This window comes from Phasianus colchicus, chromosome 1 (assembly GCF_987193195.1).
Source record: "Phasianus colchicus chromosome 1, bPhaCol1.hap1.1, whole genome shotgun sequence".
NCBI classification, from domain to species: Eukaryota; Metazoa; Chordata; class Aves; order Galliformes; family Phasianidae; genus Phasianus; species Phasianus colchicus.
In genome coordinates this window covers 135,165-162,459 of record NC_143436.1, presented here as the reverse complement: position 1 = coordinate 162,459, position 27,295 = coordinate 135,165, and the positions used below count along the sequence as shown (strand labels likewise).

Here is a 27,295-nt window from a genome sequence, read left to right as displayed (position 1 = left end):
GCACGGCTGGATCCATACGCGTTCCCGTCGCTCTGCCGGCCGTAACCGCTCCCGTGCGGCCCGGCTGCCGGCCGTTCTTTTGGCGCTGCCGGAACGGTGTGCAGCGAAACGGGGAAGGAGAGCGGCCGCTCCTCTGGGCTCGGAGAGCAAACGGAGGGCGAGGAGGGGCGGAGGAGCTCAGAGTCGCACACAGCGACCGCCGAGCGCGGGAGGGAGCAGCTGCATTTCTTGCAGCAAAGCGGCCCGAGCGGGACCTCGCGGGCCGGGAACCGGAAGGGAAAAGGCGAGACGGAAAGGAACCGAGCGGCTCGCACCGCGCCCGGCTTCGGGCAGCGCTGCGCTGCTCTGCGCCGCACCGCGCGGCATCGACGTGCGGGAAAAGGGACGGATCCGTATGGCCGACCGCGGGCAGACAGAGAGAGACGGGGAACGCGCTGCAGAACCGAGCCGAGAGCGCGCCCGGAGGGCGTCTGCGAGCAGAGGGAGCGCCGCCGTCGTCCCGGGAAGGGCATCAGCCGCACGGCCCGGCAGACGGAGCACCGCAGCCCCGCACCGCGGTCTCCCCGCCCCCAGCACGGCGCTACGATGGCCGCATCGCTGCCGCCGCCGATCGCAGTGCGCACGCGCAGCAGCACCACCGCACTCCGCGGCACCGAGGGGCGGAGACGGGAGGGGCGGTGCTGAGGGCGGGGCCTACAGCGAGGGGCGGGGCTATGCAAATCTGCGTGGCAGGGGCCGCTGGTAGTTGTGAAGCCACGAGGAACCGGGCAACGGCGGCGCCGCCATCGGGGCGGAGCGGGAGCGGAGCGGGGCGGCGCGGGGTGGGGAGCGGCGCTGGGGCGGCGGGGGAGGGGTCGGTGCGGGCGGCGTGCGCGCGTCCGCGAGATGTCGGGGGTGCGCGTGGGGCCGGGTGTGGCGCGGGGAGGGACTTGGGCATCGCTTCTCGGCCTTTTGGCTAAGATCAAGTGTAGTATCTGTTCTTATCAGTTTAATATCTGATACGTCCTCGATGAGAGGACTTTATATTAAACGGATTTTTGGGCGCGGGAGTTGGACCCGGAGCTTGCTCCCTCCGCTCCGCGCATCGTCCCGGTATGGCAGTACCTCCGGGCACGGTGCACCTCCCCCGGGAGGAGTGTTGGCGGTGAAAGGCAGAGCGGGATCGGGGGTTGCTGGGAGGGCTGTGGCCCTGCGTGTCCCGCAGGGGGCGCTGTTGTGCGCTCGGCGCTGCGTTGTGTCCCGCGGGGCGCCGTTCGCGGAGCGCCGCGCTGTGCTGCGTGCGCCGCTCGGACCGCGGGGGCGGCCGGAGCCGCTGATGGAGCCTCGCCGTCCCTGCTGGCCACCCCTTTTTTAATGCAGCCCGGAACACGGTTGGCCTTCCGCACTGCTGACTCGTGTCCAGCTTCTGGTCCACCGGGACCCCCAAGTCCTTCTCCGCAGGGCTGCTCTCCAGGAGATCTTCCCCCAGTCTGTGTCCATACCTGGCATTGCCCCGACCCAATGCAGCACCCTGCGCTTGGCCTTGTTGAGCCTCATTAGGTTCTCGTGGGCCCGCTTCTCCAGCCTGTGCAGGTCCCTCTGGATGGAATCGGCTTCTCTCACCCACACCTAGAGCTTCAGGGTCCCAGCAGGCATGGGAAGCCTGACCATAACTGAAGGCCGAAGCAAAGCACTCATTGAGCACCTCAGCTTTGTTCATGTCTGAGGAAGGCAGCTCCCCATTACCTTTCATCAGAGGGGGAACACTCTCCTTGGCCTGTCTCTTCCTGCCTACGGACCTGTAGAACCCCTTGTTATCTTTCACATCCCTCGCCAAGTTCAGCTCCATCTGCACCTAATCTATCCTATCTCTTTCCTAATCCTATCTGTACACACACAGACAGCAGCCCCGTATTCCTCCCAGGCTACACAGCCCTGCTTCCACTTCCTGCACGTTTCCCTCTTTTCCCTCAGATTCAGCTACAGGTCCTTGCTCAGCCATGTCGGCCGGCTGCCTCCTCTGCTCACTTTCTTCTGCAGGGGGATGGAGAGCTCTTGTGCTCACAGAAGGGTGTCACAGAATCACAGAGTGGCCCAGGGTTGGAAGGGACCTCAAGGATCACAAAGCTCCAAACCTGCAGTCACAGGCAGGGCCACCAACCTCCACATTTCACAGCAGCCCAGGCTGCCCAGGGCCCCATCCAACCTGGCCTTGAACACCTCCAGGGATGGACGGGGCATCCACAGCCTCTCTGGGCAGCTGTTCCAGCACCTCACCGCTCTCTCTGCAAACAACTTCCCCCTGACATCCAACGTCAATCTGCCCTCCCCCAACTTCCAACCATTTCCCCTTGTCCTGCTGTTATCTCCCCTTTCCAAGAGCTGACTCCCCTCCTGTTTGTAGGCTCCCTTTAGATCCTGGAAGGCTGCAATGATTCACCCCGCAGCCTTCTCTTCTCCAGGCTGAACAAGCCCAGCTCCCTCAGCCTGTCTTTGTAGTGGAGGTGCTGCAGCCCTCTGATCATCTTTGTGGCTCCTCTGTCCTTAAAGAGCCGCCAGCTCAGTTCTGTTCCCATGCCCTTAAGGACAGTTTCCCGGGAGATCACACCCAGCAGTTCCTTGAGCAGACAGAAGTTCGCCCTCCTGAAGTTCTGGGTCCTGACTCTGCTTGTTGCCAGGCCTGCATTCCTCCAGATCGCAAACTGCACCAAGGCACGGTCACTGCAGCCCAGGCTGCCTCCAGTCTTAACCTCTCTGATGCTCTCCTCCGCACCGGCGAGCACCAGGCCAGCAAGGCTTCACCTCGGGTCGGTCCATCTGTTACCTGCACCAGGAAGTTGTCCTCCACAGACTCCAGGAATCTCCTGTACTGTCTGCCACCCGCCGTGCCGCTCTCCCCGCAGGTATCCGGGTGGTAGAAATCCCCATCAGGACAAGAGCCCGCGAGCGCGACAGCTCCTGCAGCTGAAGCAAGAAGGCGTCGTCAACGGGCTCCTCTGAGCAGGTGGGCTGCAGTAGACCCCAACCAGCAGATGCTGGAGCCGTCCTTGATTTTTACCCACAAGCTCTTGACCTGATCGTGGCTGTTCCTCACACTCAGCTCCTGGCAATCGATCCGATTCCTATCACAGAGGGCAACTCCGCCACCCTCCTACCCTGCCTGTCCCTTCTGAAAAGCCTGCAGACCTCAGTCAGAGAATTCCAATCCCTCCACGACAGCAATCAGGTTGCACTTTTCCCGGTTGCACCACGGTTTCCAGCTCCTCCTGTTTCTTTCCCATGCTGCATGCATTGCCATAGAGGCACTTCAGCTCGGCTTTTGGCCTCGTTGCCCTCTCGGAGGACCCCTCCCCAATGCCTGCAGGACAAGTCTGGGTTTTCCCTCCCGCCTCCCCGGCTGACAGCGTTCCCACGCTCTTCTCTGTCACCCGGCGCAACCCGTTCCCCACCACGTCCAGCGTAAAGCCCTGCTAAGCAGCCCAGCCAGCTCTGCTCCCTGCAATCTTTGCGGCCCTGCCAGTCGGTGGCTCCCATCCCATGCCGTCACATTCCCCCTTTCTCAAGGCTGCGTCCCAACCTGCAGCACCCAAAGCCCTGAGCACAGCACCGTTCACAAAGCCGTTCCTTCAGCTCGTCCGCCCTCCTCCTTCCGTGCGGGTCCCAACCACCACCCGAGAGCACAGAGGAGAAACTTTTGTGCTCCCGATCCCGTCCGCGGTTTTCCCAGAGCCCCGAAGTCCCTTTGGATCGCCCAGAACTTCTTTTGCCGACCTCTGCATTTCCAACGTGCAAAACCGGTAAAGGCTTTGGAGCCGGCGACAGTTTTGTTTGCTACCAAGCCGAGCATTCTCCGGTTCCACGATCCCTGCCAACCGTGCCAGGGCCGTTGGTGCGGTTGGATCCATCCCGTCCCATCGCTGTGCGTCCGCAACGCCTTCAGCCGATCGCCCGGCGCTGACAGAGCGGCTCCTGCGGGTGCCGACCGCGGGCCGTTCCTTCGGCGCTGCCGGGGCGGAGCTGCGGCGCCGTGGGAAGGAGGCGGTGGACGAGGGGCGGGGCTATGCAAATCTGCGTGGCAGGGGCCGCTGGTAGTTGTGAAGCCACGAGGAACCGGGCAACGGCGGCGCCGCCATCGGGCGGAGCGGGAGCGGAGCGGGGCGGCGCGGGGTGGGGAGCGGCGCTGGGGCGGCGGGGGAGGGGTCGGTGCGGGCGGCGTGCGCGCGTCCGCGAGATGTCGGGGGCGCGCGTGGGGGCGGGTGTGGCGCGGGGAGAGGCTTGGGCATCGCTTCTCGGCCTTTTGGCTAAGATCAAGTGTAGTATCTGTTCTTATCAGTTTAATATCTGATACGTCCTCGATGAGAGGACTTTATATTAAACGGATTTTTGGGCGCGGGAGTTGGACCCGGAGCTTGCTCCCTCCGCTCCGCGCATCGTCCCGGTATGGCAGTACCTCCGGGCACGGTGCACCTCCCCCGGGAGGAGTGTTGGCGGTGAAAGGCAGAGCGGGATCGGGGGTTGCTGGGAGGGCTGTGGCCCTGCGTGTCCCGCAGGGGGCGCTGTTGTGCGCTCGTCCAGCGGAGGGCGCTGTGCGGCTCCGGCTGCTACGGCAGTAGACCGGCGGGGTGGGGAGGGAAGCGGCCCCGTTTCTCCGCCCTCGGGAGCCCCGTCCGGGCCTCGGGAGCCGCGGGGCTGTGGGAGCGGGGCCGGAGGAGGGCACGGGGATGGCGGGGGGCTGCAGCTGCGTGTGGGTAAAGGCCGAGGGACGGGCTGTGCGGCCTGGAGAAGGGACGGCTGCGGGGAGACGGCGCTGCGGCATTCGGTGCCTGAAGGGCTGAAGCGCAGCAGGAGAAGCGGCTTTGTGTGCGGGCACAGAGCGGTGGGACGAAGGGGGGACGGCGTTAAATGAAAGAGGAGACTGAGGTCAGACGGGCGCCTCATGGTTTGTTCTGTGGTTCGAGCAATCTGCTGCAGGATATTCTTGCAAAGTGTATGAGAAAATATTACATCGGTATTCGCACTGTCCAGACACAGATTGCTGCTATCCGTGCACGTACGTTGCTAATTCTTTTCCTTCTCCTCCTCGTGATCTCTATTACTCGGGTCTCGTCTGTGCAGCACCAAATACTGGCAGTTCTCCAACGTCGGGGTGTTTGATCTGCCTGACCTGCCTTTAGCTGAAGGCTCAGAGGTATTTCAGATGGAGGACGGACAGACGGGAGCTGCAGCCTTTGTGCCTGCAGCCAACTGCATCCGCCTCATCTCCACGCCTACTGCACTGTGTACTGAGCGTGCATTCCTGGGGAAGGATCATCTGGAGCACAAGTGATGAAAGCTATCAGAGACCCTCCAATAAAGCAGAAAGATGCCCGAAAAGGGCCGTGGCAGTGCAGACCATGAAATAAAGGCTCTTACCTTGCTCTGATGCAGAAACGACATTCGATTCCCACGGGGCTAAACTGAAAGAAGGAAAACCGAGGTCGGATGTGAGGAAATCCTTCGCCCAGAGGCGGTGCGGCACTGGCACCGCTGCCCTGAGCTGTGGGTGCCCCATCCCTGGAGCTGCCCGAGGCGTGGCTGGGAGCCGGGCAGCCCGAGCTGGGGGCACACAGCCCATAACGGGGATTTGGAGCTCGGTGATCGGTTTGGTCCCTTCCAACTCAACCGTTCCATCGCTCCTCCGTCCCTCCCGGGGCACGGCTGGATCCATACGCGTTCCCGTCGCTCTGCCGGCCGTAACCGCTCCCGTGCGGCCCGGCTGCCGGCCGTTCTTTTGGCGCTGCCGGAACGGTGTGCAGCGAAACGGGGAAGGAGAGCGGCCGCTCCTCGGGGCTCGGAGAGCAAACGGAGGGCGAGGAGGGGCGGAGGAGCTCAGAGTCGCACACAGCGACCGCCGAGCGCGGGAGGGAGCAGCTGCATTTCTTGCAGCAAAGCGGCCCGAGCGGGACCTCGCGGGCCGGGAACCGGAAGGGAAAAGGCGAGACGGAAAGGAACCGAGCGGCTCGCACCGCGCCCGGCTTCGGGCAGCGCTGCGCTGCTCTGCGCCGCACCGCGCGGCATCGACGTGCGGGAAAAGGGACGGATCCGTATGGCCGACCGCGGGCAGACAGAGAGAGACGGGGAACGCGCTGCAGAACCGAGCCGAGAGCGCGCCCGGAGGGCGTCTGCGAGCAGAGGGAGCGCCGCCGTCGTCCCGGGAAGGGCATCAGCCGCACGGCCCGGCAGACGGAGCACCGCAGCCCCGCACCGCGGTCTCCCCGCCCCCAGCACGGCGCTACGATGGCCGCATCGCTGCCGCCGCCGATCGCAGTGCGCACGCGCAGCAGCACCACCGCACTCCGCGGCACCGAGGGGCGGAGACGGGAGGGGCGGTGCTGAGGGCGGGGCCTACAGCGAGGGGCGGGGCTATGCAAATCTGCGTGGCAGGGGCCGCTGGTAGTTGTGAAGCCACGAGGAACCGGGCAACGGCGGCGCCGCCATCGGGGCGGAGCGGGAGCGGAGCGGGGCGGCGCGGGGTGGGGAGCGGCGCTGGGGCGGCGGGGGAGGGGTCGGTGCGGGCGGCGTGCGCGCGTCCGCGAGATGTCGGGGGTGCGCGTGGGGCCGGGTGTGGCGCGGGGAGGGACTTGGGCATCGCTTCTCGGCCTTTTGGCTAAGATCAAGTGTAGTATCTGTTCTTATCAGTTTAATATCTGATACGTCCTCGATGAGAGGACTTTATATTAAACGGATTTTTGGGCGCGGGAGTTGGACCCGGAGCTTGCTCCCTCCGCTCCGCGCATCGTCCCGGTATGGCAGTACCTCCGGGCACGGTGCACCTCCCCCGGGAGGAGTGTTGGCGGTGAAAGGCAGAGGGGGATCGGGGGTTGCTGGGAGGGCTGTGGCCCTGCGTGTTCCGCAGGGGGCGCTGTTGTGCGCTCGGCGCTGCGTTGTGTCCCGCGGGGCGCCGTTCGCGGAGCGCCGCGCTGTGCTGCGTGCGCCGCTCGGACCGCGGGGGCGGCCGGAGCCGCTGATGGAGCCTCGCCGTCCCTGCTGGCCACCCCTTTTTTAATGCAGCCCGGAACACGGTTGGCCTTCCGCACTGCTGACTCGTGTCCAGCTTCTGGTCCACCGGGACCCCCAAGTCCTTCTCCGCAGGGCTGCTCTCCAGGAGATCTTCCCCCAGTCTGTGTCCATACCTGGCATTGCCCCGACCCAATGCAGCACCCTGCGCTTGGCCTTGTTGAGCCTCATTAGGTTCTCGTGGGCCCGCTTCTCCAGCCTGTGCAGGTCCCTCTGGATGGAATCGGCTTCTCTCACCCACACCTAGAGCTTCAGGGTCCCAGCAGGCATGGGAAGCCTGACCATAACTGAAGGCCGAAGCAAAGCACTCATTGAGCACCTCAGCTTTGTTCATGTCTGAGGAAGGCAGCTCCCCATTACCTTTCATCAGAGGGGGAACACTCTCCTTGGCCTGTCTCTTCCTGCCTACGGACCTGTAGAACCCCTTGTTATCTTTCACATCCCTCGCCAAGTTCAGCTCCATCTGCACCTAATCTATCCTATCTCTTTCCTAATCCTATCTGTACACACACAGACAGCAGCCCCGTATTCCTCCCAGGCTACACAGCCCTGCTTCCACTTCCTGCACGTTTCCCTCTTTTCCCTCAGATTCAGCTACAGGTCCTTGCTCAGCCATGTCGGCCGGCTGCCTCCTCTGCTCACTTTCTTCTGCAGGGGGATGGAGAGCTCTTGTGCTCACAGAAGGGTGTCACAGAATCACAGAGTGGCCCAGGGTTGGAAGGGACCTCAAGGATCACAAAGCTCCAAACCTGCAGTCACAGGCAGGGCCACCAACCTCCACATTTCACAGCAGCCCAGGCTGCCCAGGGCCCCATCCAACCTGGCCTTGAACACCTCCAGGGATGGACGGGGCATCCACAGCCTCTCTGGGCAGCTGTTCCAGCACCTCACCGCTCTCTCTGCAAACAACTTCCCCCTGACATCCAACGTCAATCTGCCCTCCCCCAACTTCCAACCATTTCCCCTTGTCCTGCTGTTATCTCCCCTTTCCAAGAGCTGACTCCCCTCCTGTTTGTAGGCTCCCTTTAGATCCTGGAAGGCTGCAATGATTCACCCCGCAGCCTTCTCTTCTCCAGGCTGAACAAGCCCAGCTCCCTCAGCCTGTCTTTGTAGTGGAGGTGCTGCAGCCCTCTGATCATCTTTGTGGCTCCTCTGTCCTTAAAGAGCCGCCAGCTCAGTTCTGTTCCCATGCCCTTAAGGACAGTTTCCCGGGAGATCACACCCAGCAGTTCCTTGAGCAGACAGAAGTTCGCCCTCCTGAAGTTCTGGGTCCTGACTCTGCTTGTTGCCAGGCCTGCATTCCTCCAGATCGCAAACTGCACCAAGGCACGGTCACTGCAGCCCAGGCTGCCTCCAGTCTTAACCTCTCTGATGCTCTCCTCCGCACCGGCGAGCACCAGGCCAGCAAGGCTTCACCTCGGGTCGGTCCATCTGTTACCTGCACCAGGAAGTTGTCCTCCACAGACTCCAGGAATCTCCTGTACTGTCTGCCACCCGCCGTGCCGCTCTCCCCGCAGGTATCCGGGTGGTAGAAATCCCCATCAGGACAAGAGCCCGCGAGCGCGACAGCTCCTGCAGCTGAAGCAAGAAGGCGTCGTCAACGGGCTCCCCTGAGCAGGTGGGCTGCAGTAGACCCCAACCAGCAGATGCTGGAGCCGTCCTTGATTTTTACCCACAAGCTCTTGACCTGATCGTGGCTGTTCCTCACACTCAGCTCCTGGCAATCGATCCGATTCCTATCACAGAGGGCAACTCCGCCACCCTCCTACCCTGCCTGTCCCTTCTGAAAAGCCTGCAGACCTCAGTCAGAGAATTCCAATCCCTCCACGACAGCAATCAGGTTGCACTTTTCCCGGTTGCACCACGGTTTCCAGCTCCTCCTGTTTCTTTCCCATGCTGCATGCATTGCCATAGAGGCACTTCAGCTCGGCTTTTGGCCTCGTTGCCCTCTCGGAGGACCCCTCCCCAATGCCTGCAGGACAAGTCTGGGTTTTCCCTCCCGCCTCCCCGGCTGACAGCGTTCCCACGCTCTTCTCTGTCACCCGGCGCAACCCGTTCCCCACCACGTCCAGCGTAAAGCCCTGCTAAGCAGCCCAGCCAGCTCTGCTCCCTGCAATCTTTGCGGCCCTGCCAGTCGGTGGCTCCCATCCCATGCCGTCACATTCCCCCTTTCTCAAGGCTGCGTCCCAACCTGCAGCACCCAAAGCCCTGAGCACAGCACCGTTCACAAAGCCGTTCCTTCAGCTCGTCCGCCCTCCTCCTTCCGTGCGGGTCCCAACCACCACCCGAGAGCACAGAGGAGAAACTTTTGTGCTCCCGATCCCGTCCGCGGTTTTCCCAGAGCCCCGAAGTCCCTTTGGATCGCCCAGAACTTCTTTTGCCGACCTCTGCATTTCCAACGTGCAAAACCGGTAAAGGCTTTGGAGCCGGCGACAGTTTTGTTTGCTACCAAGCCGAGCATTCTCCGGTTCCACGATCCCTGCCAACCGTGCCAGGGCCGTTGGTGCGGTTGGATCCATCCCGTCCCATCGCTGTGCGTCCGCAACGCCTTCAGCCGATCGCCCGGCGCTGACAGAGCGGCTCCTGCGGGTGCCGACCGCGGGCCGTTCCTTCGGCGCTGCCGGGGCGGAGCTGCGGCGCCGTGGGAAGGAGGCGGTGGACGAGGGGCGGGGCTATGCAAATCTGCGTGGCAGGGGCCGCTGGTAGTTGTGAAGCCACGAGGAACCGGGCAACGGCGGCGCCGCCATCGGGCGGAGCGGGAGCGGAGCGGGGCGGCGCGGGGTGGGGAGCGGCGCTGGGGCGGCGGGGGAGGGGTCGGTGCGGGCGGCGTGCGCGCGTCCGCGAGATGTCGGGGGCGCGCGTGGGGGCGGGTGTGGCGCGGGGAGAGGCTTGGGCATCGCTTCTCGGCCTTTTGGCTAAGATCAAGTGTAGTATCTGTTCTTATCAGTTTAATATCTGATACGTCCTCGATGAGAGGACTTTATATTAAACGGATTTTTGGGCGCGGGAGTTGGACCCGGAGCTTGCTCCCTCCGCTCCGCGCATCGTCCCGGTATGGCAGTACCTCCGGGCACGGTGCACCTCCCCCGGGAGGAGTGTTGGCGGTGAAAGGCAGAGCGGGATCGGGGGTTGCTGGGAGGGCTGTGGCCCTGCGTGTCCCGCAGGGGGCGCTGTTGTGCGCTCGTCCAGCGGAGGGCGCTGTGCGGCTCCGGCTGCTACGGCAGTAGACCGGCGGGGTGGGGAGGGAAGCGGCCCCGTTTCTCCGCCCTCGGGAGCCCCGTCCGGGCCTCGGGAGCCGCGGGGCTGTGGGAGCGGGGCCGGAGGAGGGCACGGGGATGGCGGGGGGCTGCAGCTGCGTGTGGGTAAAGGCCGAGGGACGGGCTGTGCGGCCTGGAGAAGGGACGGCTGCGGGGAGACGGCGCTGCGGCATTCGGTGCCTGAAGGGCTGAAGCGCAGCAGGAGAAGCGGCTTTGTGTGCGGGCACAGAGCGGTGGGAGGAAGGGGGGACGGCGTTAAATGAAAGAGGAGACTGAGGTCAGACGGGCGCCTCATGGTTTGTTCTGTGGTTCGAGCAATCTGCTGCAGGATATTCTTGCAAAGTGTATGAGAAAATATTACATCGGTATTCGCACTGTCCAGACACAGATTGCTGCTATCCGTGCACGTACGTTGCTAATTCTTTTCCTTCTCCTCCTCGTGATCTCTATTACTCGGGTCTCGTCTGTGCAGCACCAAATACTGGCAGTTCTCCAACGTCGGGGTGTTTGATCTGCCTGACCTGCCTTTAGCTGAAGGCTCAGAGGTATTTCAGATGGAGGACGGACAGACGGGAGCTGCAGCCTTTGTGCCTGCAGCCAACTGCATCCGCCTCATCTCCACGCCTACTGCACTGTGTACTGAGCATGCATTCCTGGGGAAGGATCATCTGGAGCACAAGTGATGAAAGCTATCAGAGACCCTCCAATAAAGCAGAAAGATGCCCGAAAAGGGCCGTGGCAGTGCAGACCATGAAATAAAGGCTCTTACCTTGCTCTGATGCAGAAACGACATTCGATTCCCACGGGGCTAAACTGAAAGAAGGAAAACCGAGGTCGGATGTGAGGAAATCCTTCGCCCAGAGGCGGTGCGGCACTGGCACCGCTGCCCTGAGCTGTGGGTGCCCCATCCCTGGAGCTGCCCGAGGCGTGGCTGGGAGCCGGGCAGCCCGAGCTGGGGGCACACAGCCCATAACGGGGATTTGGAGCTCGGTGATCGGTTTGGTCCCTTCCAACTCAACCGTTCCATCGCTCCTCCGTCCCTCCCGGGGCACGGCTGGATCCATACGCGTTCCCGTCGCTCTGCCGGCCGTAACCGCTCCCGTGCGGCCCGGCTGCCGGCCGTTCTTTTGGCGCTGCCGGAACGGTGTGCAGCGAAACGGGGAAGGAGAGCGGCCGCTCCTCGGGGCTCGGAGAGCAAACGGAGGGCGAGGAGGGGCGGAGGAGCTCAGAGTCGCACACAGCGACCGCCGAGCGCGGGAGGGAGCAGCTGCATTTCTTGCAGCAAAGCGGCCCGAGCGGGACCTCGCGGGCCGGGAACCGGAAGGGAAAAGGCGAGACGGAAAGGAACCGAGCGGCTCGCACCGCGCCCGGCTTCGGGCAGCGCTGCGCTGCTCTGCGCCGCACCGCGCGGCATCGACGTGCGGGAAAAGGGACGGATCCGTATGGCCGACCGCGGGCAGACAGAGAGAGACGGGGAACGCGCTGCAGAACCGAGCCGAGAGCGCGCCCGGAGGGCGTCTGCGAGCAGAGGGAGCGCCGCCGTCGTCCCGGGAAGGGCATCAGCCGCACGGCCCGGCAGACGGAGCACCGCAGCCCCGCACCGCGGTCTCCCCGCCCCCAGCACGGCGCTACGATGGCCGCATCGCTGCCGCCGCCGATCGCAGTGCGCACGCGCAGCAGCACCACCGCACTCCGCGGCACCGAGGGGCGGAGACGGGAGGGGCGGTGCTGAGGGCGGGGCCTACAGCGAGGGGCGGGGCTATGCAAATCTGCGTGGCAGGGGCCGCTGGTAGTTGTGAAGCCACGAGGAACCGGGCAACGGCGGCGCCGCCATCGGGGCGGAGCGGGAGCGGAGCGGGGCGGCGCGGGGTGGGGAGCGGCGCTGGGGCGGCGGGGGAGGGGTCGGTGCGGGCGGCGTGCGCGCGTCCGCGAGATGTCGGGGGTGCGCGTGGGGCCGGGTGTGGCGCGGGGAGGGACTTGGGCATCGCTTCTCGGCCTTTTGGCTAAGATCAAGTGTAGTATCTGTTCTTATCAGTTTAATATCTGATACGTCCTCGATGAGAGGACTTTATATTAAACGGATTTTTGGGCGCGGGAGTTGGACCCGGAGCTTGCTCCCTCCGCTCCGCGCATCGTCCCGGTATGGCAGTACCTCCGGGCACGGTGCACCTCCCCCGGGAGGAGTGTTGGCGGTGAAAGGCAGAGGGGGATCGGGGGTTGCTGGGAGGGCTGTGGCCCTGCGTGTTCCGCAGGGGGCGCTGTTGTGCGCTCGGCGCTGCGTTGTGTCCCGCGGGGCGCCGTTCGCGGAGCGCCGCGCTGTGCTGCGTGCGCCGCTCGGACCGCGGGGGCGGCCGGAGCCGCTGATGGAGCCTCGCCGTCCCTGCTGGCCACCCCTTTTTTAATGCAGCCCGGAACACGGTTGGCCTTCCGCACTGCTGACTCGTGTCCAGCTTCTGGTCCACCGGGACCCCCAAGTCCTTCTCCGCAGGGCTGCTCTCCAGGAGATCTTCCCCCAGTCTGTGTCCATACCTGGCATTGCCCCGACCCAATGCAGCACCCTGCGCTTGGCCTTGTTGAGCCTCATTAGGTTCTCGTGGGCCCGCTTCTCCAGCCTGTGCAGGTCCCTCTGGATGGAATCGGCTTCTCTCACCCACACCTAGAGCTTCAGGGTCCCAGCAGGCATGGGAAGCCTGACCATAACTGAAGGCCGAAGCAAAGCACTCATTGAGCACCTCAGCTTTGTTCATGTCTGAGGAAGGCAGCTCCCCATTACCTTTCATCAGAGGGGGAACACTCTCCTTGGCCTGTCTCTTCCTGCCTACGGACCTGTAGAACCCCTTGTTATCTTTCACATCCCTCGCCAAGTTCAGCTCCATCTGCACCTAATCTATCCTATCTCTTTCCTAATCCTATCTGTACACACACAGACAGCAGCCCCGTATTCCTCCCAGGCTACACAGCCCTGCTTCCACTTCCTGCACGTTTCCCTCTTTTCCCTCAGATTCAGCTACAGGTCCTTGCTCAGCCATGTCGGCCGGCTGCCTCCTCTGCTCACTTTCTTCTGCAGGGGGATGGAGAGCTCTTGTGCTCACAGAAGGGTGTCACAGAATCACAGAGTGGCCCAGGGTTGGAAGGGACCTCAAGGATCACAAAGCTCCAAACCTGCAGTCACAGGCAGGGCCACCAACCTCCACATTTCACAGCAGCCCAGGCTGCCCAGGGCCCCATCCAACCTGGCCTTGAACACCTCCAGGGATGGACGGGGCATCCACAGCCTCTCTGGGCAGCTGTTCCAGCACCTCACCGCTCTCTCTGCAAACAACTTCCCCCTGACATCCAACGTCAATCTGCCCTCCCCCAACTTCCAACCATTTCCCCTTGTCCTGCTGTTATCTCCCCTTTCCAAGAGCTGACTCCCCTCCTGTTTGTAGGCTCCCTTTAGATCCTGGAAGGCTGCAATGATTCACCCCGCAGCCTTCTCTTCTCCAGGCTGAACAAGCCCAGCTCCCTCAGCCTGTCTTTGTAGTGGAGGTGCTGCAGCCCTCTGATCATCTTTGTGGCTCCTCTGTCCTTAAAGAGCCGCCAGCTCAGTTCTGTTCCCATGCCCTTAAGGACAGTTTCCCGGGAGATCACACCCAGCAGTTCCTTGAGCAGACAGAAGTTCGCCCTCCTGAAGTTCTGGGTCCTGACTCTGCTTGTTGCCAGGCCTGCATTCCTCCAGATCGCAAACTGCACCAAGGCACGGTCACTGCAGCCCAGGCTGCCTCCAGTCTTAACCTCTCTGATGCTCTCCTCCGCACCGGCGAGCACCAGGCCAGCAAGGCTTCACCTCGGGTCGGTCCATCTGTTACCTGCACCAGGAAGTTGTCCTCCACAGACTCCAGGAATCTCCTGTACTGTCTGCCACCCGCCGTGCCGCTCTCCCCGCAGGTATCCGGGTGGTAGAAATCCCCATCAGGACAAGAGCCCGCGAGCGCGACAGCTCCTGCAGCTGAAGCAAGAAGGCGTCGTCAACGGGCTCCCCTGAGCAGGTGGGCTGCAGTAGACCCCAACCAGCAGATGCTGGAGCCGTCCTTGATTTTTACCCACAAGCTCTTGACCTGATCGTGGCTGTTCCTCACACTCAGCTCCTGGCAATCGATCCGATTCCTATCACAGAGGGCAACTCCGCCACCCTCCTACCCTGCCTGTCCCTTCTGAAAAGCCTGCAGACCTCAGTCAGAGAATTCCAATCCCTCCACGACAGCAATCAGGTTGCACTTTTCCCGGTTGCACCACGGTTTCCAGCTCCTCCTGTTTCTTTCCCATGCTGCATGCATTGCCATAGAGGCACTTCAGCTCGGCTTTTGGCCTCGTTGCCCTCTCGGAGGACCCCTCCCCAATGCCTGCAGGACAAGTCTGGGTTTTCCCTCCCGCCTCCCCGGCTGACAGCGTTCCCACGCTCTTCTCTGTCACCCGGCGCAACCCGTTCCCCACCACGTCCAGCGTAAAGCCCTGCTAAGCAGCCCAGCCAGCTCTGCTCCCTGCAATCTTTGCGGCCCTGCCAGTCGGTGGCTCCCATCCCATGCCGTCACATTCCCCCTTTCTCAAGGCTGCGTCCCAACCTGCAGCACCCAAAGCCCTGAGCACAGCACCGTTCACAAAGCCGTTCCTTCAGCTCGTCCGCCCTCCTCCTTCCGTGCGGGTCCCAACCACCACCCGAGAGCACAGAGGAGAAATTTTTGTGCTCCCGATCCCGTCCGCGGTTTTCACAGAGTCCCGAAGTCCCTTTGGATCGCCCAGAACTTCTTTTGCCGACCTCTGCATTTCCAACGTGCAAAACCGGTAAAGGCTTTGGAGCCGGCGACGGTTTTGTTTGCTTCCAAGCCGACCATTCTCCGGTTCCACGATCCCTGCCAACCGTGCCAGGGCCGTTGGTGCGGTTGGATCCATCCCGTCCCATCGCTGCGCGTCCGCAACGCCTTCAGCCGATCGCCCGGCGCTGACAGAGCGGCTCCTGCGGGTGCCGACCGCGGGCCGTTCCTTCGGCGCTGCCGGGGCGGAGCTGCGGCGCCGTGGGAAGGAGGCGGTGGACGAGGGGCGGGGCTATGCAAATCTGCGTGGCAGGGGCCGCTGGTAGTTGTGAAGCCACGAGGAACCGGGCAACGGCGGCGCCGCCATCGGGCGGAGCGGGAGCGGAGCGGGGCGGCGCGGGGTGGGGAGCGGCGCTGGGGCGGCGGGGGAGGGGTCGGTGCGGGCGGCGTGCGCGCGTCCGCGAGATGTCGGGGGCGCGCGTGGGGGCGGGTGTGGCGCGGGGAGAGGCTTGGGCATCGCTTCTCGGCCTTTTGGCTAAGATCAAGTGTAGTATCTGTTCTTATCAGTTTAATATCTGATACGTCCTCGATGAGAGGACTTTATATTAAACGGATTTTTGGGCGCGGGAGTTGGACCCGGAGCTTGCTCCCTCCGCTCCGCGCATCGTCCCGGTATGGCAGTACCTCCGGGCACGGTGCACCTCCCCCGGGAGGAGTGTTGGCGGTGAAAGGCAGAGGGGGAGAGGGGGGGGAGCGGCGCCCGGAGGGCTGTTTGTGGCCCTGCGTGCGCGCTGCGCGACGAAGGCTGCCTTTGCGGTCTGTTCTCCTCTTTGCGGTTTGTCTGTCGGTTCGGGACCGCTGGACGGACGGCGCCCTGTGAGTGCGCTGCAGTGCGGCCGTGACTTTGAGCGACCGGAGGAACTGGGGCTGTTCGGTGTGGGGAAGAGGAGGCTGAGGGGAGACGTCGTTGCTCCCTTCCAGGACCTGAAAGGTGATTGCAGTCAGAGCGGGGCTGCTCTCTTCTCACTGCTGACAGGACGAGGGGAAACGGCCTCGGGTTGTGCCGGGGTAAGTTTGGGTTGGATCTCGGGAAACGCTTCAGTCCAGAAAGGGTTGTCAAGCACTGGGATGGGCTGCCCAGGGGGGTGGTTGAGTCACCAGCCCCGGATGTGTTTGAAAAGCGTTTGGATGTGGTGCTCAGGGCCATGATTTAGCCGAGGGTTGTCAGAGTTGGGGTAGGATGGTTGGGTTGGGGTTGGACTTCCTTATCCTGGGGGTCTTTTCCAAACGGGGCGGTTCTGTGATTCACTCAGGCCGTGGCAGTCCACCGTCAGCCTCCATTCTCCACTGGCTTTACGCACCGGCCCTATGGGCTGTTCAGAGGTGAGCGAGTTCTGCTGATCACTGCCTGACTCTCCAGCTGACGAATCAACTTCTGAATGGGGAGCAAGGAATCCCTGCTGGTGCTGTTGGAAATGTCCCAATAATTTTTGTCGGAACGGTATCTCTGATCAAAGCAGATTTTATTCGCTTATCTCCGTTGATTATGAGAGATGTTGTTAATCCAATCTACATTCTTGTTGATCACCACCCACCAGGACAGTGACTCCAACCCTGCAGCAATTTGATTTCTCACCTTAAAATCATCAGGGACAACAAGAAGTGAAAAGTTTCAATCCTTAGCTTGCCCACATACCAAACAATTACTGATAGTAGTATACTTTGCAATGATGGTTTTCACAAGAGACACATAAGCATTTCCGCTGCACTTAAAAAATCAACATTTCTAACAATTACAGGTGCCCATATCACTGTCTTTGGATTCACAATTTTAAGGGTGCAGCTGACTTCAGTTCCCATTGTGTTCCAGGGACCTTCTTCACTCTACTATGATGCATCCACAGTGCTTGTTCCTTAATTCTTACTGTTGTGTGGGACGTTAGCAGCACCTGGAACAGACCTACCCACCTTGGTTCCAGGGTGAACCTGAAAGAGGTCTGCTAAATACATATAATCTCCTGGCAAAATATTATGCATTGAGCCGTCAAGGCCGTGGGCTCTAGTTCCTAGAACCAGTTTCTCTATTTCCCAAAGCCGTTCCTGCAGACTCATCACATGCTCAGTTAGTATTTCACTCGCTACTGGATCGAGATCCCCGTTTGTACACCATAAGGCCTTTTGTACAGTACTTTGAAAGGAGGTAACCCCTCTTTGGCTCTAGGTTTTGTTCTGCTCCTAAGGAGAGCCAAAGGCCACAACTGTGGCCAGGACAGCCCAGCTTCCTGGCCATTTTACAGCCTGTGATTCAATGAGATGGTTCACCTTTTCCAGCTGACCACTTGCTGGTGGTCTATGTGGTTTGTGCCATTGCCAATTTGTTCCCAATGCTTGCTGACCTGCTGGACAACCTCTGCAATAAAGTGAGTTCCCTGGTTGAAGGGTATTGCTGCAGGACCCCCAGACCTTGGAATAATCTCCTGCAGCAATACCTTGGTTATTTCTGTGGCTTCATTGGTCCTGCAAGGGAATGCTTCTGGCCGCCCTGAAAGGGTATTGGTTAGAACCAGCATGTACCAAACCCTCCTTTTTCCTGGCAGTTCTGAAAAAAATCAATTTGCAGTTGTTGCCCTGGAAGGTTCCCTTTCCCAACAAGCCCCGCTTGCACCCTGTTCCTGGTACTAGGATTGTACAGTTGCTTTCTGGTGTCTGTACCCCCATATGTTGTATTATGTTCCCTTAGAACCAAATTCACAGCAGTGTGTCCATCTGGGTATGCACCCACCTGTCAGCTTGCTCTCTTCCCTTCTAAATCATTAATTAGATTCCTATCCTCTCTACAATACCTTATAGGTTCTGACTAAGGTTCAGATATTTTAAGTTTACCGTCTGGAATTAAAGCCAGTTCACCAACTTCTTTTCCTTCAGCTGCCTGTTCTGCCCCCTGACCCACCATCATATCCCAGTTTCCCGTACAGTGTCACTCTTCTGCTGTCCTTCGCAATGTATAACAGCCATGCTGTTCTTTGGTAGATTTACATCATGCTGAATTTGTTTTCCATGTGTGTAAGAAAACCTCGCTCTTTGCAGACGGTACCATGAGTGGCTGCCACCCCAAAAGCATATTTAGCATCTGTCCATACATGTCAGGTTCTTGTCAAGGCAGTTCTTTCAGCCTTCTGAGCGGAATCCCCACAGGTGATGGCTGTGCTTCAGTTACCCTGTCAGTAGCGGTTGCTGCACGTCCTGCCTTACAGTTTCCTTGTCTCACAAAACTGCTTCCGTCGATGAATCCAGGAATCCTCAGCGTCGTCCAGCGTAGGTCTGAGCAGCTGGCACAGACAGCCTCATGCAGTGCACACTGCTGGCTTGGAGGGAGCTCTGCATCGGTGTTCTGGGTGTTCAGCAAACTGCTTCCTTCTCTTCGATCAGTTGTGCTTTCTGTTGAGAAACTTGACAGCCATTTGAATCAAGACATTCAGCAAACTCTCAGTGCATCACACACAGTCCTCCTCTGTTACTGTGGCATCCACGCACTGCAGTGAAGTTCCACCGTGGGATGGAGGAACCCAAGTCTCAGGCTCACGAGCTGAGCAGTTCTCAAAAATCATTGGGCTGTTCTCACAACCCTGGGTAACACTGTCCAGATTAACTGGTTTTTGTTTTCTTATTTTTTTTCTCCCTGTATTAGGGTTTTCCTATTCAAAGGCAAATAATTCTAGACCTTTTTTTTTTTTTTTTTTTTTTTTTGCAAAACCAGGCAGAAGAGGTGTCCTTCAAATCCAGAACGGCAAACCCCTCCTACTTATTCCTTTACTTGGTTAATAAAGTGCATGGATTTGCCACCATGGGTTGTGTTTCTATTCATTGCTCTCAAGTCTTGTACCAAACTATAGGTCTTGCCATCCAATTGTTCATTGGCAGGATTGGGGTGCTGTGTTTGGAATCCTATCCAATTCTTAATCCAAAATCCCAGAAATTATTTATTATTTCTGTAATCCTCCTACAGTCTCGTGTCCTCAAAGGGCACTGCTTTACCCTGGCTGGCTGGCTCCCGGCTTTAACTTAACTTTCATTGGGCTGCATTTTTGGCTCTGCCAGGCATTCCTGATGCCTGCAATCCTGTGTTTACCTGATTTAGGATTTACATAACTTCTGGGGGTACAACATTGTTTTTCCCAGTTTGTGTTAAAGCCAGACTTAAAATTTTCAGTCAATTGCTCTTGCTTGACACTTTGCTCCAATCTTCTCTTCTGAGTTTCCTCCCCACATTCAACTGTTCTACGACGTCGTGCCCAAGTAATGGTTTTGGAGAACCTGGCATGTACAACAATGTGTGTATTCCTACTTATCTCCTCGCTTTCCATCCCGTGCTGACATAAATGACCACTTTAGTGCCTTCAGGGCCGATACAGTTTCACTGCCGTGCACGCTGCATTGCCCAGCCCGACCCACGAGTGCTTCTCCCAAAGGCCTTAACCAAAGGGCAGAACCAGAGAAGGAGAACCCAGCCTTAGGGCCACCTTTACCCAGAGGATGTTGTCTGCCCCTGCACTGATCCTCCTGAGACTTGCAGTCCCCCCTGACGAGGGACAGGCTGCCCAGGGAGGTTGTGGAGTCTCCTTCTCTGGAGATATTCAAGTCCTGCCTGGACACCCGCTTGTGCAACCTGGTGTAGGGAACCTGCTTGGGCAGGGGGTTGGACTGGATGATCTCTGGAGGTCCCTTCCAACCCCTACAATTCTGTGCTGCTGTGTTGTGGATGCCCCATCCCTGCAGGCATTCCAGGCCAGGCTGATGTGGCTCTGGGCAGCCTGGTCTGCTGGTGGGCCACCCTGCACACAGCAGGGGGTTGGAACCAGATGAGCACTGTGGTCCCTTGCAACCCAGGCCATCCTATGGTTGTATGATCCTATGATCCATGCCACGTGTTCACTCTCCAGGTAATTTCCTCCATAACCTTCTCAGGCACTGCGTGCAGTTGACTGCCTGTAGGTTGGAAGGACCCCAAGGATTACCACATGCCAAACCCTCTCCAAAGGCAGCGCTGCCAGCCGTTACATCTCGTCCTGGATCGGAGTGCTCAGGGCCCCATCCAGCCTGGCCTGGAGCGCAGCCAGGGGCGGAGCATCCACAGCCCGTAAGGGCAGCTGTGCCAGCACCTCGCCGCTTGTGGGGAAGTCTGTGGACTTTCAGGAACACGATCGGAGACATAACAGCACACCAATGTGCTTAAAAGCATTCTTAAGCACTACTCCATTTATACATGTTAACAGAGCATCCTGCGAAACACCCCCCGACCGCAGACACAGGCGCTCAGCCAGTCAGAGCCGTGAGATGTTCATTCTTCTTCTAAAGGCGTCCTTGGTTCTCATGCCTTGTCTTGCTCCACAGCTGCTGCTCTGAGCAGTTTTTCCTTACGTTTCCCACAACCACTCCCTCAGGAAACAGCTTCCCCGATATCAAAACTGAATCCAACCTCCTTTGCTTTATAGACATTATTACCCCAGCTCCTATCAGTATCTAGCCGTGAAGTTTGTACTGTATGTGAACACGCTCTTTGCCGGCCCTCCCTGCGGCGCCCACCCGCAGCTCACTGCGGGCTGCTGCCTTTCCGACGCTCTCGCTGCCATCCCAGCCCCGTCCTCGCGCTGTGCCCGCGCTGCCCGTCCCTTCTCCCGCACTCGGACGCTCCTTCTCTCCCGCACTCTCGCCGCAGCTCCCCGCTCCCTCCCGCCGCTCTCTTCCCTCCCGTGGGCTCGGGCTCTTTTCCCCGCTCGGCCCTTTCCCGCTGCCTCCCGGCATTACCCCACTGCCGCTGCCGCTCTCCGTCTCCCGGCTGGATCGTCACCTCTCGCTGCGGGGAAGCGCTCCGTCGCTCTCTTCCTCCCATAGCAGCGCGGAGGTGCGGGGCTCCCCCCGGGCCCCGAGGGAGGAGGGGCTGTCATGGCCCTGGTGGCCAAGAGGGCCGACGGGGTCCCGGGCTGCGGTAACGGTCAGCAGGGCACGGAGGTGATCCTCCCCTCTGCTCTGCCCTGCTCGGGCCTCGCCTGGAGCACTGCGTCCAGTTCTGGGCTCCCAGTACCAAACAGACAGACATCTCCTGGAGAGCGCGCTGGGATGGGCTGCCCGGGGCTGGGGGTCTCCTCTGCAGACGCTGAGGTCCCATCTGACGCCTTCCTTCCTGTGCGGCTGCTGGAGGATCTGCTGGTGGAGGCTCCGCCTCCTGTTCTCTGTTGTATATAATATTACGTTAGATACATATATTGAAATAGCACAAGATTAGATCATTATTTCCATGAAAGAACAACCACAACAACAACAACAGTGTGTGTGGCAAGAACCGAACAGAATAAAATCAAAAACACAAAACGTTGGCTGAGCCCTGCAGGACGCAGCGCTGCTCTGTGCTGTGCTCACACTGCTGGCTGCGCTGCTCCAGGTCCTGGCAGCTCCAGGGGGCGGGGGCAGCGATCCTCACCCTGCCCACCCAACCGTCCCACAGGGCTGTGACCTCTAAGGACCCTCAAAGGACCCTTCCTTTAAGGCACAGTGCAATTAAACATCTTCTCTGAGAGATAACGAGCAGCAGAGCTGCGTGGTTTCATGCGGGAACAGCTGCAGCACTGCTGGAAAGAGGCAGATTCCAGCACACAGCCATGGCATGGAAAGCTTATAAAGGGAAAAATTATATTCCCCAGCCCATCCCAAACAGACCCTGTCAGAGATCCCAGCCAGACAGACGGACGCACACACTGACCAGTTGGTGAAGGCGCTGCCGTTGGCCCACATCCAGTGCTCGTCCCCTTCTGCCCTGTGCAGCCCAAGCCAACAGTTTGCTGGGCCCTGGTACCGCAGCATGAAAGACTTTGGATCATAGAATCATAGAATGGTTTGTGCTGGAAGGACCCCAAGGACCACCAAGTGCCAACCTCCCACCACAGGCAGGGCTGCCAGCCAGTAGATCACAGACTGGATCGGTGGCCAAGGCCCCATCCAGCCTGTCCTTGTGCACCACTGGGGATGGGGTGCCTGCTGCCTCACTATCACAACCTAGCCATACAACAAGTCAGTCAATTTCCCTCATGTCTATAAATTCCCTCTAAATATTGGAAGGCCACAATGAGGTCTCCTAGCTGCCTTTTCTTTACCAGGCTGAAAAGAGCTCCCTGAACAGGACCAGTTCCCTCAGCCTGTCTTCATACAGGAGGTGCTCCAGGCCTTGGGTCATCTTTGTGTCTCTGGACCCTCTCCCAGAGCTCCACATCTTTCCTGTGCTGGAGGGCTGGAGGCTCTGGACCTGGACACGGGACCATCCCCTCCCTGTCCCTGCTGCCGCCCCTCAGCTGATGCAGCCCCCTGCTGGCTCACGTTCCGATGTTCACCTGCCAGGACCCCCAGGTCCTTCTCAGCAAGGCCGCTCTCCAGGAGTTCTTCATCTCCCAGTCCGCATACATCCCCAGGATTACCTCGGCCCAGGTGAAAACTTTGCACTTTGCTTTGTTGAACCTCATTATGTTCACGAGGGCCCACCTTTCCAGTTTGTCATGGTCCCTCTGCTTGCTGTCTCTTCCTCCTGCTGTACCAACTGCACTGCTCAGCTTGGCGTCACCAGCAAACACGCTGAGGCTGCACTCAATCCCATCATTGATGTCACTGATAAAGATGCTAAAGAGCACCAGACACAAGGTGGACCCCTGGGGAACACTGCTCACTGTTGGTCTGCACATGGACACAGAGCCATTGACAACAAGCCTCTGGCCGCGGCCTTCCAACCGATTCCTTCTCCACCCAACAGCCCACCCTTCCATCCACATCTCTCCAGTTCTGAGATAAGGATGTGGTGTAGGACCATGATGGAGACTTTGCACAAGTCCAGGCAGATGATGCTGGTCACCTTCCCTTTGTCCACCAACGCTGTCACTTCCCCATAAAAGGCCACCATGTTGGTCAGGCACGACCTTCCCTTGCTAAAGCCATGCTGGCTGACTCAGATGATCCGCTCATCCCTCATGTGCCTGAACATCTCTTCCAGGAGGATCTGCTTCATGATCTTCTCAGGCACAGAGGTGAGACTCACCGGCCTGGAGTTCCCCAGGTCCTCCTTCCTCCCTTTCTTGTAAATGGGAGCAATGTTTCCCTCTCTCTGGTCCCCGGGGACTTGGCCTGACAGCCATGACTTTTCAGATCTGATCTTGCACGGCTTGGCAACCGCATCAGGCAGCTCCCTTAGCACCCTGGGATGCACGTGATCCAGCCCCTTGCACTGTATACATTCAAGTCTCCCACCCCAGACACTTTCAAGGCAAGGCTGGATCAGGCCCTGGGCAACCTAATGGGGCTGTGGTGTCCCTGTTGATTACAGGCAGTTGGACTAGATTGCCATCAGAGGTCCCTTCCAACTCTAAGGATTCTATGATTTATTCTCATGAGCTGGGTCGGATTTGCTCTGCCCTTATGGGGGGGGAGTTTGCTCCTCCAGTTCCCACCTGGAGGTGCAGGGATGTGTGGTTCAGGGATGTGAGAATCCTGGCTGCCAGTGAAGGCCGAGGCAAAGACCTCTCTGAGTACCTCGGCCTTCTCCACAGCAGTCGTTGCCAGTTCTCCTTTCCCGTTTAGCAGAGGAGGTACGCTCCCTTTGTCCTGTCTCTTCTGACTCGTGTACCTGTACAACACCTTCTTCTTTTAACATCCCTCGCCAAGTTTGGTTCCATCCGTGCCTCAGTGTTCCTAATCTCATCTCTGCAAGTCCAGACAGCTTCCCTGCATTCTCTCCAGGTGACACATCCTTGCTCCCGCTGTCCCCTTCTTTTCCCTCATCCCGCCCAGCAGCTCCTTGCCAAGCCATGCTGCTTTGTGAGGACTCCTCAGAGGAGGTAACATTGCCAACAGCCCAACTTAAACCTCCTTGCACCCCTCTAGAGATACCTGCACCCTCTGCTTCCCTAAAGTGCCCGTATAGCAAGGATGCACACGGGAAATAAATAGCAAGGACTGGAGATCTGTGTGCGGCCACAGGGCCGTGATCTCGCTGCGATCATGGAGACGTGGTGGGACAGCTCACGTGAATGGAATTTCGTCATCGATGACCACGTCCTCTTTGGGAAAGACAGGCTGGAGAGGCAGGGTGCTGGAGCTGCTCTTTATGTGAGAGAGCAACTGGAATGCATTGCGCTCCACTTGGGGGGATTGATAACGAGTGGAGAGCTGTGGGTAAGAATTAAAGGGTGGGCTACCATGGGTGACACTGTTGTGTGTCAGAGCTGTTATCAGCAGCGCAGTCTGGCTGGAGGCCGTACGTGGCAGTGTTCCCCAGGGGCTGGGGATGGGCCTAGTGACCTGGCTGAAGGCATAAAGCCCACCCTCAGCAGGCTTGCTGATGATACAGAGCTGGGAGGAGCAGCCAACACAGCTGAGGGCTATGCTACCATTCAGCAAGACCTGGAAAGGAATAAATGCATGTATCAGCGCAGGCTGGGGGATGAGCTGCTGGAGAGGAGCTCTGCAGAGAAGGACCTGTGGGTCCTGGTGGGCGACAGGTTGGCCGTGAGCCAGCGGTGTGCCCTGGTGGCCAAGAGGGCCAATGGGATCCTGGGGTGCATTAAAAGGAGCGTGGCCAGCAGGGCGAGGGAGGCGATCCTCTGCTCTGCTCATCTGCAAACTGCTGAGGGTGCACTTAACGGGACTGTCAATGTCATTGATGAAGATATTAAAGAGCATCTGTCCCAGCACTGACCCCTGGGGGACACCATTCATCACTGCTCAAGTGCTTTGTGGAATCCAAAGCAAAACTTGTGCCAGAACTCGAAGATTAAACATGGCTCGCAGATGTGGCATTTTTGGTGGATTTGACTGCTCATTTAAATGAGCTAAGCATGTGTCTTCAAGGTGAAAATCCCCTGATCTCTGCTGTTTCAGACAATAAAACCATCTGAAATGAAACTCAGATTATGGCAGCTCAAGTTATGGCAAATACTTTCACGCATGTTAATGCATTGGCTAACAATGCATGTTAATGCATTGGTCCTGTGAATGCTGAAAGATATGCCGCCGTGCTTTCCATTTTGAAAAAGATATCTGGGAATAGGTTTCAAAATTTCAAAAAATATATATCATTTTACTGTATATGTGTAACTCCATTTTCGGTTGACATGAATACATCATTTGCAAATTTTCACATGGAATGCATAGAGTTGCAATCAGACATTCAATTCAAAGAAAAATTTGTCCACTTGACCAGACTTCCGTAAGCCCTCTCTTACCCTCACTTTAGTTACATCTAGTTCATGCCATCACTTTTTGGCACTGTGTGCATTTGTGAACAGTGACTGTGAAGGGTGAAGCGCAGGAAACGTAATATTTCATCACAAATCTCCAATGAACACCATGAGAACTCGCTGGGAATGGCAGCCACTGCCAGGGAACAGCCTGAAGCGTTCGCTTCACAAAAACAAGGCCTGACATCCCACCAGCACTATGTTTCTGTTGCTCCTTGATTTCTATGTTTTAATACAATACATTAAAAAAAAAAGTTTTGTAACTTCTATACATTAAATGTGTTATATATAGCGGATATCTGGGTGGTTGAAATCCCCATCAGGATGAGAGCCTGTGAGCGTGAAACTTCTTGTACCTGAAGTAGGAACGCCTCATCAACAGGCTGTTCTTGGTCAGGTGCACTGCAGTAGACTCTGACCACCAGCTGTCCTCTAAAGGTCCCATCCCTAATTTTAATCCACAGGCTCTCAACCTGTTCCTGACTGCTTCTCAGAGGCAGCTCCTTGCAGTCTGCCCATTCTGTCACATACAAGGCAACTCCCTCACCCCTCCTACCTTGCCTATCCCATCTAAAAAGCTTACAGCCCTTAATGGTGGTGTTCCAGTTATGTGAATCATTTCACCATCTTTCCATGATGGCAATAAGATCAAAGTTTTTCAAGTGCACCACAGATTCCAGCTCCCCTTGCTTATTTTCTATGCCGAGTACATTGGCATAGAAGAGCTTAGCTGGGCTTCCAGGCGCACTGCCTTCTGGACAAGCACTCCCACAAACCTATGGGACAAATCTGAGGTTTTTCCTTGACGCCTCTTGGAGTGAAAGCATTCCCCAGCTCCTTTCTATCACTCGGCAATACATCTCCCTACCCCAGCAGCTCAAGTTCAAAGCCCTCACAATGAGCCGAGCCAGCCTGCTGACGAGCTCAGCACAGCTAGCTTGCTGAAGGAAAACCACGTGCTTTTATGTGAGCCAGTTGGAGCAACCTTCCATCCCACATCTCAGGTCCCATCTCGCTGCAAGGTGCTGCACTCGGATCGGTGCAATGCTGTCTTGGCAATGGTGTGAAGAAAGCCCTCATCCTGGAGGTGCGTGGCTCAGCACAGTGCCAGGTGGATGCAGGGAGGGGAGAGATGAGGATGTGACACTGTGCCTGCACAGCCTGGTGCTTTCCACAAAGGCATCTCCTCATGGCTGTGGCACGGGGCCAACTGGGGGCACCGCCAGCAGTTGGTGCGGCCCCACAAGTGTGGGTTTCCCACCTCCGTGTTGGCACTGCGGCTCACGCCCCGCTCTCACCTTCTCCTCCTCCGTGTCCACGGTGGCCAGGGAAGCTCCGAGGCGCTGGCAGTGCTCTCTGCTGCTGTTCCAGTCACTCTCGTTGTCCGAGAAATAAAAGCATTTCCCTTGGAAACCGAGCCAGGTGTTGGGGCAGACGTGGGAGAAGTGTGGGCGAGGTGAGCACGACGGATGCCGGAGCACTGAGAGGGAGAGAGGTGGGCAAGTGAGAGGCAAGGAAGGTTCCCCTGCAGCAGATGTGGGCTTGGGATGCATGGCCACAGGGCGATGGCCTTGCAGCAGCTGCAGAGGGTGGGAAGGTGGAGTAGAAGATGGTTTGGGGCACCACGTGGGCGCCCCAGGAGGTGGGATGGGGGCTGTGCTTGGGGAGAAGCTGGGAAACCCCATCGTTCCCCATCCTACACCCACAATGGGATGCTGGGTGGCACTCACCTCTCCCAAACACCAGGGTGATGATGACGCCCACCAGCACTCCACTCACAAAGAGCAAAAGGAAGGTTTTCCTTCTGTCCAGCTTCCATTTGCAGCCTGGTGGTGCAGAGAGCAGATGGGATCGGGCTCTGATCTTCCCATCAGCCCTTTTCTGCCTTGTACCAGCAGAGAATCACCGATTCTGTTCTGTTACCCCTTTCGGATCA

At 58.8% G+C, this 27,295-nt stretch overlaps 1 protein-coding gene, 6 non-coding genes and 3 pseudogenes across 8 annotated transcripts in view; 9 read left to right on the top strand and 1 right to left on the bottom strand.

Moving 5' to 3' along the window:
• LOC116235185 (C-type lectin domain family 2 member D-like) overlaps window positions 1–27,083 on the bottom strand; it is a 43,515-nt gene extending 16,432 nt beyond the window's left edge. Inside the window, exons 1-2 of one of the 2 annotated variants that reach the window (XM_090124353.1) lie at window positions 26,658–27,083; window positions 21,843–21,949 (exon numbers count right to left, since the gene is read on the bottom strand). In XM_090124353.1, the coding sequence (XP_089980479.1) occupies window positions 21,843–21,949; window positions 26,658–27,044 (494 nt within the window). In that variant the 5' untranslated portion in view covers window positions 27,045–27,083. Of the gene's footprint in view, window positions 1–21,842 lie in introns of both variants that reach the window. The other variant, XM_090124393.1, reaches the window with a different exon arrangement.
• Window positions 936–1,126, top strand: LOC149919298 (U2 spliceosomal RNA). Its single transcript, XR_016463764.1, has one exon. It is a non-coding gene; the product is annotated as a U2 spliceosomal RNA (small nuclear RNA).
• LOC149919296 (uncharacterized) lies at window positions 1,095–4,462 on the top strand (annotated as a pseudogene).
• On the top strand, window positions 4,261–4,451 carry LOC149919297 (U2 spliceosomal RNA). The gene has a single exon (XR_016463763.1). It is a non-coding gene; the product is annotated as a U2 spliceosomal RNA (small nuclear RNA).
• On the top strand, window positions 6,591–10,132 carry LOC149919293 (uncharacterized; annotated as a pseudogene).
• LOC149919295 (U2 spliceosomal RNA) lies at window positions 6,606–6,796 on the top strand. Its single transcript, XR_016463762.1, has one exon. It is a non-coding gene; the product is annotated as a U2 spliceosomal RNA (small nuclear RNA).
• On the top strand, window positions 9,931–10,121 carry LOC149919294 (U2 spliceosomal RNA). The gene has a single exon (XR_016463761.1). It is a non-coding gene; the product is annotated as a U2 spliceosomal RNA (small nuclear RNA).
• On the top strand, window positions 12,261–14,252 carry LOC149919292 (uncharacterized; annotated as a pseudogene).
• Window positions 12,276–12,466, top strand: LOC116241403 (U2 spliceosomal RNA). Its single transcript, XR_004169509.1, has one exon. It is a non-coding gene; the product is annotated as a U2 spliceosomal RNA (small nuclear RNA).
• LOC149919291 (U2 spliceosomal RNA) lies at window positions 15,601–15,791 on the top strand. The gene has a single exon (XR_016463760.1). It is a non-coding gene; the product is annotated as a U2 spliceosomal RNA (small nuclear RNA).
• Window positions 27,084–27,295: the final 212 nt, after the last annotated feature.